The sequence below is a fragment of the Mus caroli genome, chromosome 17 (genome assembly GCF_900094665.2).
Source record: "Mus caroli chromosome 17, CAROLI_EIJ_v1.1, whole genome shotgun sequence".
NCBI classification, from domain to species: Eukaryota; Metazoa; Chordata; class Mammalia; order Rodentia; family Muridae; genus Mus; species Mus caroli.
In genome coordinates this window covers 65,310,918-65,324,508 of record NC_034586.1, presented here as the reverse complement: position 1 = coordinate 65,324,508, position 13,591 = coordinate 65,310,918, and the positions used below count along the sequence as shown (strand labels likewise).

General features: G+C 43.5%; 1 protein-coding gene across 26 annotated transcripts in view; it reads right to left on the bottom strand.

The window, feature by feature from the left end:
- Positions 1-13,591, bottom strand: part of Epb41l3 (erythrocyte membrane protein band 4.1 like 3) — a 233,803-nt gene that overhangs the window by 33,912 nt on the left and 186,300 nt on the right. For all 26 annotated transcript variants that reach the window (XM_029471201.1, XM_029471180.1, XM_029471190.1 and 23 more), the window contains exons 7-10: positions 9,785-10,003; positions 8,835-8,922; positions 4,208-4,360; positions 134-231 (exon numbers count right to left, since the gene is read on the bottom strand). In XM_029471201.1, coding sequence (XP_029327061.1) covers positions 134-231; positions 4,208-4,360; positions 8,835-8,922; positions 9,785-10,003 — 558 coding nt within the window. The remainder of the gene's footprint in view (positions 1-133; positions 232-4,207; positions 4,361-8,834; positions 8,923-9,784; positions 10,004-13,591) is intronic.

The following is a 13,591-nucleotide window of genomic DNA, read 5'->3' as shown; positions in this document are numbered from 1 at the left end:
AGAGAGAGAGAGAGAGAGAGAGAGAGAGAGAGAGAGAGAGAGAGTGACTCTACAACTTTTTCTTTGCCCTAGTAAAAGTGGCTCCAACAGTTCAAAAATCCGTTAGGAAGAAACCTAAATATTTGCTTCCTACCTGAAAAATGTATGATGCTCCACACACACTTTCCAGAGGCGCTTGGCAGCCCTATGGTTTGGTAACTTGAACCCAATGGTGCTTTCAAATTGCTCAAACTAAAAATGAAAAAAATAAAAACCAGTAAAGATGAAGATGATCTTTGGTATTATAAATAAAAACTCTTCAGATGTACAGACTCAGAGTCCATCCTAACTCTCTGTTACTTACCGAGTCAGCGATTATGTACAGAATTCACGATAGGGAATCAGTGTTTATTTTTATCTGTTATCTTTCACCTTAAAAATGCTTGACGTGTAGGCTAACTGTGTTAGGCATGCGGTGCCTATATAATCATGTGTTTTACAAAATCCAAACCCAAATCAGGGAGACGTGTGGATTCCTCCCAGAGACCAGTTCAACCTGATCTCATCCGAGGTGGGTTTTCAACAGCATGAGGGCTTGAACTAAATTAACACAAATGTCGAAGTTGTCCACGGCAGACACAGAGATGACACGTTCTAACACCCAATGGAAATATATGTGCTTTTCCCAAGCTGACACCTTGCTGTTTATGATACTGCTGAGGTCTCCTGTGTGTCCTGCTGTGGGTTAGAGTACCGCCTGTTCACACAACTCCATAGTGACCATCCCAGGCTGGCAAGAGCCCATTTTCCTATCCCCCATCTTGTTGAGAATCTTCATAGGATGTTCTGTCAGTCATTTAAGCTTTTGAAGATAAATATCTGCTCTTCTGTATCATGTTTTGATATGATTACAGATGCACCACCCCCTGCTTTCTGTGTCTGCAGGCGTCACAATGCATCAGGCCAGCAGAGGGCATCGACCTTATATGTAAGGGCTTACTCCAAAGAGCACAGAACAACCAGAGTGTTGATATTAACAGCAAAAGTTATTTATGTGGCAAGGCACCAAGGTGAGGGAATCAAATACACCTGGCATGGGAGATAAGATTACTGCTGACCTTTTTCTTGTCTGCCCAGGTAACTGGGGTAATTGGGAAATGCATCGAAAATTGCCTTCCCCAGTTTTGTGTTTGATTCTGTTGTTCCTGGGGGGGGGGGGGTGGAAAAAAACGGCTGTTGTCTAGACCTCCTAGTAAGGGAGGAGCTTGTTGACTAACCTCCATACACCATACATGGGAGATAAGATTACTGCTGACCTTTTTCTTGTCTGCCCAGGTAACTGGGGTAATTGGGAAATGCATCGAAAATTGCCTTCCCCAGTTTTGTGTTTGATTCTGTTGTTCCTGGGGGGGGGGGGGTTGGAAAAAAAACGGCTGTTGTCTGGAGGTCCTAGTAAGTACTGTGGCTGTTGACTAAACTCTGTCCTTTAGCACTGCATCTAACATCTCTAAGAGTAGAACAACCAGGCCAGGGGATGTTGAGAGTCTCCACTCTCCATGGAAGACCAGGAGGAATTTCTCTTCTCTTTTTAAAAAATATTCAAAGTGTTTATGGTCATATAATAATTGTACATATTTCTGGAGCATGCTGTGGATGTGTCCATCAGATTAGGGATCGTTTGGGATACTTGTCTCCTGAGTCAGGCTCGTGATTCAATGCTGGGGATATTCTAAATCGCTCCTGCTCGGTGTTTTGAAATGTGAGATTCCATGTCAACGCTATGCACTGACTGAGCTACAGAACCCTGGAGCTCTTCCCCAAGCGCAGCTGGATCTGGTAGCCATCTTCTTTCTAACTCAGTTCCCCCATCCAGCCTTTAGACGCCCCAATCCCCACTCTTCTCTCCAGTTCTAGCTGCTCATTGGTGGGAACAGAGAGGCTCCCCACTCTGGTTGGTATCTGCAGAGCTTGTGTGCCATTGGTATTAACTCAAATACGAGTATAAAGGGTGCACGTTCCTTTACGGCTGCTTCTGACACACCCCAAAGCCTTAGGAAAGAGAAGCCGCCGTAAGTTGCCCCCGAGAGCTCACCCCTCACCCTCACGCACCCGGCAGGTGCTCCTAAAGCCTCCGAACTCTTATATGATCATTGAACACTTTTCCCTGATACCCATTCTGCAAGTCCTTTGTGTAGCCCATAACACTGCTAGTGGATCACTTTACACAGAGACTCATGCATGTCAAGTGGAGCTTAGTCCCTTAACGTCTCTGGTTGTCTGCTCCTCTTGTACGCTGCTTCTCCACCTGCCCCTCTCTTGAACAATGAGGCGCACTGTGATGGTTTGTATATGGTTGGACCAGGGAGTGGCACTATTAGGAGGTGTGGCCTTGTTGGACTAGGTGTGTCACTGTGGGTGTGGGCTTTAATACCCTAGTCCTAGCTGCCTGGAGGCCAGTATTCTAGCAGCCTTCAGATGAAGATGTAGAACTCTCAGCTCCTCCTGCACCATGCCTGCCTGGATGCTGCCATGCTCCCACTTTGATGATAATGGACTTGAACATCTGAACCTGTAAGCCAGCCTCAATTAAATGTTGTCCTTATAAGAGCTACTTTGGTCATGGTGTCTGTTCACAGCAATAAAACCCTAACGAAGACACACACTGTTTTTATTAAGGCCTCCTTTTGACACCCCCCTCCCTCCGTTTATGCCATGCCTAGAACCCTCTTACAAACCTGTTCTGCTCATTCTTCCCTCATGGCCTCTGAGCCGACTGGGTCTTCCCACACTGTCTCATTGGGTAGCTGGGATTTCATTATGAAATTTATGAAAGCAAAGTATTCCTCCTGGGTGTTATGTCCTTATTTAAACCTCCCATGGCTCACGGCTGTCCGTGAGTCCATGTCACCAACTCTCCCTTCTGACCTTCCCACAACAACACTCGCTCCACATCTACAGAACAACATCTCCTGTGTAGCACAGTGTTCCGATCTCAGTGCTCACTGTTTTTCTGCTCAATAGAAGAGAAACAGAAAACACCCAAAGCAAAAGAGCAGGTCACGTGTACATGCGGAGCCCTGTCCGGGAGGACAATGAAGTTAAGTTTTCACTGAATTCAAAGGAATGTATGTGCCTTACATGTTGATCATATAATCTTTCAAAGTGTCTCTTTATAAACTCCACAACCTCAGGTGTAATCATGTGGAATGCTTCCTTACTGTGCCATTATAGATAATTATTATTTTAAATTTACATGGTATTCTATCCTTGCTATATATTTTAATTTTTAAACTTTCTAAAGACTTACTTTATATGTATGCATGTTTGGTCTGCATGTATGAATTACACCATTTGCATGCTTGGTGCCTGAGGAGATGTCTGGAAGAGGGGATCTTATCCTCTGGAAATGGGGTTACAGATGTTTGTGAGCCACTGTGTGGGTGCTGGTAATAGAATCTGGGTCCTGTACAAGAGCAACGAGTGCACTTAACTGCAGAGCCATCTCTCCAGCCTTACATTTTTGCCTTGAGAAATGATTTTTCCACTAAGAAACTTCAGTGGAGAGACGTAAGCTTGAGAGAGAAGATCCCTGTGATATGCCAGAAAATGTTCAGAGATACAAATGGGTAGGGATCTTTAAGCCTTTCATATATTAATCACACCTATGAGAAATTATAGTTATTTATTAATTTTTTTCCTTAAGGGAAAAACAGCAGACCTTGACAGCTCACAGATCACCAAGGAAGATGCAAGTTCATTGGGTAGATTGTGGCTTAAAGAGTATTAACCATTCTTATTCTTTTATTAGTTTCATTAATGGATAAAAGACATAAATAATTTGCATTCAGAATCCACTCCTTATACCTTATAGCATATTATCCTGAAGTTACTGACATGAGGGAGCACCCATATTTACAGGAGGACACAACGACAAGACACAAGGGAGGAGAGGTATTCACCACAGTTTGAAGCATCTTGATTCTACATTAAAATATGATTTTATTATTTCATTAATGTATGCAGTTGTTTTTAAAAAGAACAAAAACTAGAATAGCCTGACAAAGAAGAGAACCTGTTTTTAATATTTGCCGGAGAAACCTACAACAAATTCTCTAAGGCATTTGGACATAATCCCACAGTGCTTGGAATTCTCCAACACATGGTTTATATTTCTGCCCGCACTTGGGCTCTTCCTTCCAAGAGGCTATGGAGATGCGGATGCACTTACCTCTCCTGGCCGGATTTTAATGTAAAAGTTGTTCCGTTTATAAGAAATTTTTAAGACCTTCGGCCAAGCAAATCTGTTTATTCGGAGCCGGTCACGATATATCAGCAGACCACTGGCACAGACTCCTAACATAATCTCTACTCCTTCTGAGTCCTGGAAGAAATAATGGAGCAGGTTCTCACTCATTTCCATTTTTCTGCAGGTATGAAATTATTTAGGCTGCCACGACACAAGACATGATTGACTAATTTAAATACGAAAAATACGGCCGCAGTTTTTAAAGCGCCACTACCACATAATAGCATTTTAATGATGATATTTTTTATCGTGGAGGGCTGGAAAGTTAAATCAATTCACCAGAGTATATGAGACTTATAGCACTAGTACTATATACAGAGTGTACATACATACATACATACATACACACACGCATATACACAAGCATTCGAACATACACATACATACAAACGCACACACATGCACACACACACACATGCACATGTGCACGAGCATGCACATATACACGCGCACACATGCACACGCATATATACACACAGTCTTCACTATGAAATTCTGAGGCATGGAGTCACACAGCTGCCTGGTTTATGAGATATCATTGTGACCTCTGTCCCCTTTGAATGTTTTAACCACAGAAATCTGTAAAATGAACGTTGTGGAGGCGTATGAAGGCTAAGACAGGACAGCATCACAATGTATGTGAGGTGCAGTGTCCCTCCGGTGGCTCTGGAAGCAAGCTTCACACGCAGGCCCAGCCCACCCAGGAAATGACACGGAGGCCTCTGCCTGGGAGCCGATGTGGGCCTGCCGGCTTGGAGCTATTGTGCAGTACCAGAGAGGTGAAGAGGGAAAAAAGAAAGAGCCAGGCATGGGCACCTCATCCTCCTATCTGGCAGGAGTTACTTCCTAAGACCCTCACCACCAGCGAAAGAGAAAGACGTTTCCACAGCGGAAAAACTTTTCACTTAGACGGATTAAAGTTTGAAAACATAGGATAGTTTAAAATCAATACTTTTCCTTGGAAACATACTACTAGATTTGGCACCAACTTATTCCATAAAATGAAATGACTTTCAGTCTGGGTTTTACATTATAATACAATGAGGGAAAACCACTACTGGTAGGTGGCTTTAATATGAAGGGGCAACTTTAGAGCTTGTAACCTGGTGTCCCATAGTCACAGGTATTGATCCTCGAGAACCAGCCAGACTGTCCCTATGGTCACTCATCAGGGACTGCCTAGGAGTATAAGTAGGCAGGCCAACGGGAGGAGAGACTGCTTCAACCATGGCTCTTAGAGTCACTTTCTTTGAATATAAACAGTTTTAGGCCCTTGTCCAAAGAGAAAAAGGATATTTAAAACCATTTTCATTACTATCTATATTTCTCTTCACTTATCAGTGTCATGAAACATAAGGAACACAGGGTCCTTCACAGAGAAATTAAGGGAACCCCACCCCCTCCTGCTCCTTACTGAGTGTGACTCGGTGTCCCTAAGTCACCTTCATCACCAGCACACCTGTTAGGCAGAGGTGCTGAGACCCTGGCTCCCTTGCTCTCCCTTCCCCTGGAGACTTAGCCATCTAGAACTGCAATGTCTTGCCTCTGTAACCAACCAGCACAGCAGTATCAAGTCATGTTTGTTAAAAGCCACAGTGAATGAAAAAGGAAACTATGAAGTCTGTATGTAGCTCATTAACGGCACAAGAGCAGAAGGTATTTCTGAAGGCAAGTTCTGCCAGAGGCTACAGATTGAGCTAATCTCAGGGATCTTTGACAATTAAATTTTCACCCTCCTTCTTGGGGGCGCCTCTCTGTGGCGGCACTCACATGCCTACTGCACTGGCCCTGTAGACAGACCTGGGGTGTATCTGCCCGTCCTATTGAAGGCAATGAGTTCTGTTATCACTTTAATTCATTTTCAATCATTTCTTTATGTTTTCTGGCAGCACGGAGGAGTTAACCTGAAGCTTTGCTTTGCTACTGAATGACAGACTGGGACTTTATTGTCTGAGATCTTGCTTTGTGGCTCTGATGGTCTTACATTGTTAATCTTCTTGCCTCTGTCACTGGAGTGCTCAGGGGACAGGTATTCATCACCGTATGTAGCCTTTCTCTCCACCCAGAGTCACTACTCAACTATTACTGTCCTTCAATAGTTCATTCACAGGGCACCTGATAGGAACACACACACACACACACACACACACACACACACACACACACACACTTACTTTATAATCTTACATCAAATAAATTTGACAAAACCCAGTAAGATGGATATTAAGTGATAAACAAACACATACAGGTTTCCCAAACACAAGACCATTCCCAAATACAGGTATTTCTCATTGGTCTAAGAGGGCAATCCAGAATGTTTGAATGAATCTTAAGCTCAAAGACACTCAAGCCACCCACCTAAGGGAAGCATCTCACTGATGACAGGAAATTAGCACTAATTGAATTTGTTCAATTTCCTTCTTGAAATGATAAGAGTCTACAATGGAATCACTTGTTACACTTAATATTTAGATAAAATCCTGTAACAGGCTGCATTCCACTTCCATAATTCATGCTTTGTTAATTGGCATAATTTCAAATCATATTATTAAATAAAAAGTGGCCATCTATTTAAGTTCAGTGGCCACTGCTATGTTAAGTGGCTTGATTTCCTGGTAGCAATGATCCCTCTGGGGCTGCACTTCCCTAAACGATGCACTAATCTTTATTTCTAGGTAGTAAGTGGATCTCAGTGCATGATGTCATGCAAAAATCGTTCCACAGTCACTCAGGTTATCTTGCCACGTTCATTTTTTTCACCTTTTACCCAACTGGAGCAAACATTTAGATTTACAATAAAGTTTTGCTGGATGTCCTTAGTTTTACTTTGAAATCACTACCTAAATGTATACCTGGCATACCAGAAAAGACAAAACAAACCAAAACATCAAAAACAAGTAAAAAAGGCGCCTGCTACTGACATCACACGCACACACAGAGCAAGGAGCATGGCATGTAACATACCAGCATATGCCTGGCAGAAGCACCAGCCATGCTAATCTAGTACGTGTGCCTGAGAAGTGCTTGTCCTCAGGAATGCTCATCGATGTGATCCAAAGACATAACCAATCAAACCGCATAGACATGACCCATCAAGTCCAGATGCCTACCATTTTCCTGTCTAACCTCACAGTAAGTAGACTTGCCCCATTCCCCAAAGGTTAACCCTAGAGCTTCCCCAGGACAGGCTGACATACCCAGGTCTGTCCACACTGCCAGCCTGATAGGCATGTGAAGGGCATCATGCCCAGGTGTGTCTACACAGCCAGCACAGTAGGCATGTGAATGTTATCATAGAGAGATGCCCCCAAGAAGGACAGAGAAAAGTTTACTATCAACAGGACTTACAGAGCAGAGACCTCCTTTTCTTTGTTTATCATGGTTGGGAGATGAATGCTTGACCTTGGCCACTTGGAATCTCCTTATCCCTAGGCTTCAGAATGGACTGTGTAAGACTGACTTCCTGAGAAGCTGTAAACCACATAATTCTTTTGTGTTCCAGGCTAAAACTGGGGACATCTACCAGAGGTCAAATCCTTATTCCTATACAAGACCAATATTATCTTGTCAGCCTCAGCAGACAGAAGTACCCGTGATGGTTAAGGACCGACCCTTTGAAAAGGATAACAGAGATTCCATCTCTAGAGTCCCCAACCAAGTTTCACATATCTTGTTGATAGGCGCTTTTTAAAAGTGCTTCTTGTATTTTCGCAGTCAGTCTGCTCACAGCTGTCTAAACAGTAGACGTGCAGTCGTAGACTCAGCCTGGCAATGCTGAGGAGGAGGAGTCTAGATGAACCATCACACAAGGTCAAAACCCTCCTGGGACTGAATTCCAACTTCTTCTTTCCCAGGTGCACCTCCAACACTACATCCATTACTAGTCCGGAAGGCAGTCCTTAACTTACCCTGAATGGCTACTCTTCAGCTGCTGTACTTGATAAGCAAACCCTATTTCAAAGCACTGGATACATAGGTCAGAGCAGTTCAACTTCAGAGCAGGATTCTTTAAGTTTAACTAACACAAACTCACTGAGTGCTTGGTGGGATTTCCAAACAGGGCAAGAACAGTACATAACACATAACAGATGGATGCTTGGTTTTGGACAATCGGCCAGCATCAGATAGACAGACAGACAGGAGCAGGACTGTTCAGATAAGGAGGGTATGTTTAAGGATAGGGTAGAGACAGGGTAGTGGGGCACAAAGGTCACATGTCAGCAGAGAGTGAGAGATATGTTTGCACCAGTGAGGCAGCGCGAGCTAGGGCTCCTAGGTCAAGGGTAAGTACTGTGGAATCAACAGGGGACAGAGACTTCACCTATGTGTGCCTGGTTTCCATGAGTACTGCCCAGCAGTAATGTAGGTCTGCGCCACAAAACCCGCCCACCTCCCTACAAAGATGAACGCTATCTGCTTTTTACACAGAGAAGGGTTCAAAAGCGCACAGGTTCGAAGCACAGAAATATTCACTTCCATGAAACAAGGTACAGAATCCAGCTTGTGGCAGTAACACAATCAAAGCAGATGAGAGTTGGAACGCGCTTACCTTGGCGTGGTGTAGGTCCACCCCGTACATGGAGAGCTTTTTGGCATTTTCGAGGAAATGCATCTCGGCTTCAGCTGGCGTCATTCCTCTGGTCAGGAAGAAGGATGTGTTACACCTCCCTCTAATCAATTGGAATTGAAAGGGAAAAGCAACTGGCCTGCTCCTCCATGCCCATCTGCTGTCTGCTGCTTCCAGGGGGATGGGGAGGGTGGGAGGCCTGAAAGAGCTCCCACTTAGCTCCCTCCTATCTTGTAAGAAAGCCTCCACTGGGAAACAGGTTCGAGTTTGAACATCTCTAATTCAAAACTCCAAAGCTGAAATGCTCTAAAAAATCTGAATTTTTTTTTTTTTTTTTTTGGTTTTTTGAGACAGGGTTTCTCTGTGTAGCCCTGGCTGTCCTGGAACTCACTCTGTAGACCAGGCTGGTCTCGAACTCAGAAATCCGCCTGCCTCTGCTTCCCAAGTGCTAGGATTAAAGGTGTGTGCCACCACGCCCGGCAAAAATCTGAATCTTTTAAAGGTACTGTTATGATGGTTGAGACATTCTAAAAATACTGTATAAAGACACCTGGAAGTCATGCATGTCAGGTGTTTATGAAACATATACAGAATTTCCTATTTAGACTCTCATCTCATCCCAAAGATGTGTTACTAGGCTATATGACTATTCTATAGTCTGAAAACATCCGAAATCTGAAACACCTCTGTTCCTGAACATTGTGAGTAACAGATACTTAGCAAAAACGTGGGAAAATAATCTTGAGACATACAGCTTTGTAGGAATCACAAATGAATGCCTGGATATTTTGAGAGGGAGTTTACCCAGGCTACCATTTTGAGCACGTGTAGGCTCCGCCCCACCCTCAGACCCTGGAATCGGAACCTGGCTGGAGACCTGATGCTCTTACTGCAAAGCCCACGATGGACGCACACCAGCTCTCGGTACCAACCTGTGGCTCTTGTGCAGCTCGATCACTTTATCCTCCAGTTCTTTCGTGTGGTTTGGCGCAAAGCGGAACTCACTGATGTAGTCATTCCCACATTCATCAGGATCGTAGTCGCCGAGCTCTGACTGCACCGTGTAGGAGCCCAGCAGCGCAAGAGTCACGAAGGAACAGGGTAGCCGTCCAGACACAATATCATCTCGCAGCTGCAAGCAGAGGTAGTACCTTCCAGGGGCCGAAAGAACAAAGAGAAAGTTAGCGTTATCACGGGTTAAAAGAGGCGGAAGGGGCGGTGCGGGGGAACACGTTCTAAAAGCATCACATCCATGCATGAGATTACCGAGGAATCAGACAAAAGGAGAGCATTTAGTATTCATAAACAATTTCTCCCAGGCCACTAACGTCTATAAGGACACATCTGCATACTTTCCTCATGATTTCAACTATAAACAATCTATGTAAGGAGGAGGAACCAGGCTATGAATAGTATTTAGAGAACCTAGAATCAGGACCTTTTAGTAATAAAACAAGGCTTAATCAACCAAGCCCAGAAGGAAAGACATTTAAAGATGTAATTCCCTAGTATTTTGCAAATCAGTTGGGGGTGAGCTGTAATATCCATCAGACCCAGGCAGACTTTGGGGAGGGCTTATACTGAAGTCTAGACAACAGGACTTGTAATATACCCAAAACAAGCTCAGCTAACCCAACAGGACTTGTAATATACCCAAGACAAGCTCAGCTAACCCAACAGCTGAGGGTTAGGCACTCTACTCTCAGTGGCTGTATTTCTTTCTTTTTTTTTAAAAAAGATTTATTTATTTATATATGTAAGTACACTGTCGCTGTCTTCAGACACACCAGAAGAGAGCATCCAATCTCATTACAGATGGTTGTGAGCCACTATCTGGGTTGCTGGGATTTGAATTCAGGACCTCTGGATGAACAGTCAGTGCTCTTAACTGCTGAGCCAACTCTCCAGCCCAGTGGTTGTCTTTCTTTTTCTTTTTTTTTTCTTTTACTTTTTTTTTAATTAGGTATTTTCTTCATTTACATTTCCAATGCTATCCCAAAAGTCCCCATACACCCCCTCCCCTACCCACCCACTCCCACTTTTTGCCCCTGGCGTTCCCCTGTACTGGGGCATATAAAGTTTGCATGTCCAATGGGCCTCTCTTCCCAATGATTGCTGACTAGGCCATCTTCTGCTACATATGCAGCTAGAGATATGAGCTCTGGGGGTACTGGTTAGTTTATATTGTTGTTCCATCTATAGGGTTGCAGACCCCTTTAGCTCCTTGGGTNCTTTCTCTAGCTCCTCCATTGGGGGCCCTGTGTTCCATCCAATAGCTGACTGTGAGCATCCACTTCTGTGTTTGCCAGGCACTGGCATAGCCTCACAAGAGACAGCTATATCAGGGTCCTTTCAGCAAAATCTTGATGGTGTATGCAATGGTGTCTGAGTTTGGATGCTTATTATGGGCTGGATCCCCGGGTGCGGCAGTCTCTAGATGGTACCGAAGGATCCCGCAATACCTCTCCTGGGCATATATCCAGAAGATGTTCCAACTGGTAATAAGGACACATGCTCCACTATGTTCATAGCAGCCTTATTTATAATAGCCAGAAGCTGGAAAGAACCCAGATGTCCCTCAACAGAGGAATGGATACAGAAAATGTGGTACATTTACACAATGGAGTACTACTCAGCTATTAAAAAGAAGAATTTATGAAATTCCTAGGCAAATGGATGGACCTGAAGGGCATCATCCTGACTGAGGTAACCCAATCACAAAGGAACTCATACAATATGTACTCACTGATAAGTGGATACTAGCCCAGAAACTTAGAATACCCAAGATACAAGTTGCAAAACACATGAAACTCAAGACGAACAAAGACCAAAGTGTGGTCACTTTGCCCCTTCTGAGAATTGGGAACAAAACACCCATGGAAGGAGTTACAGAGAGCTGAGACGAAAGGATGGAGCATCTAGAGTGGTTGTCTTTCTAAGGACCTGTAATTTCTACTCTTTCATCTCACTCCAGTGTGACGTCTTCCTGGAGGCTTGCTGGCACAAATACTGTAAAAGTCTTCTACCTTGAAATAAGGGGAATCTTTTGTCATTATAGGCAAATAGTTTTAAAAGGAAGAAATACAAAACCCATTTTTTTCATATAATTCTGCCATGATGTCATAAAACAACTACATTAGTAGCAGATCTATTTTCTGTTTATTTGAGATTCATGGATATAAAACATAAAATAATAAGGAGATAATAAAACAGATGACCATTCCCCACAGAGTCAGTGCTGACACCGACGATCTTTAATGGTAAGAATCATCTACTTTTCTAGATGTCTCTAATTCTATAGTTGCAATGCTTTTATCAGCCAATAGAACTTTAAAATAATATGAAACTTGCACAGGAGGCTTTTCATGTGCCTTACTTTTTTAAAAAAATAAATTGGAATATGTAGCATAAGCAATAAAGTAATGATAAAGACAAAAAAAAAAAAGAATCATCTACCCTTCATGTGAGAGAGAAGTCTGCAGGTCTGCAGTAAGTTTGGCCATGGACAGATGCAGAGTTTATGTAATTCATATATTAGAATGCTTACACATCCCACAGGTTCTACGGACACTACACAGAAGTCAGGAATTGGGCATGAATTTACAAGTCCATGTACATTTAGGGTCAGGTCGATAGGCACAAATTAGTCGTAACTAATTGTTCAGTCCTGAGCAGACGTGTCTTTATAAAGACAAAGTACAAATTTTCTCTCATTTCTTGCAAATAGAAAAGATATCCCTAGAACTAATCACTACGCTTTTTGAGAATTTTGATAAAATCATATTCCAATGCAGCAAGTGGAGGGACACTGGTTTGGGTCATTTCTTTTCTTTGAAAAACCTTCCAAAAAAGATGTGAGACTCACACAGAAAATCACGGGCACACGGAACTAAGACATCTTGGTCACAGCCTCACCACCATGTACAGCGAGGGATGGGACGTCTCTTGGTCACAGCCTCACCACCACGCACAGCGAGGGATGGGACTTTGAAATCACAGTGCAGAAACATCAACAGAGACATGCAGACTGAGAATGACCGTCTGGGACACCCACATCCTGGGCGTCTGCCCCCAGATCCAAACCCTGAAATGCTAGTCTCATCCATCCCTGTGATGGGCTGGGTGGGGCTTTGAGAGATGGTTAGATTCTGAGGGAGAAGCTTTATAAATTCGATTAGTGCCTTTAAACAAATGCTACAGGGAGTCTCCCCCCGGGAGGACAAGACCCTCACCAGAAGAGTCTTGAACTCGTAGGCACCAGAACGCATCAAGTAAATATCTGTTTGTCTTTGTTGTTTTGGGGACAGGAGCGAGAACAGATTAAGTTCATTCTCTAAGTTCAACCATCAAATGGGAATATTTGTCTGTTAGATCCACTTCTTAATATCTTCCCAGAAAACAACTATCATTTTACGTACATAAGAAAGTGAACTCTTGGGCGTGGTGGCGCATGCCTTTAATCCCAGAATTTGGGAGGCAGAGGCAGAGTGAGTTCCAGGACAGCCAGGGCTACACAGAGAAACCCTGTCTCGAAAAACAAAACCAAAAAAAAAAAGAAAGTGAACTCTTACAATGATTCATTCTCCTTCCTTCCTTCCTCTTTTTTTTTTTTTGGCCCTGGTGTTCCCTGTACTGGGGCATATAAAATTTGCAAGTCCAATGGGCCTCTCTTTCCAGTGATGGCCGACTAGGCCATCTTTTGATACATATGCAGCTAGAGTCAAGAGCTCCGGGGTACT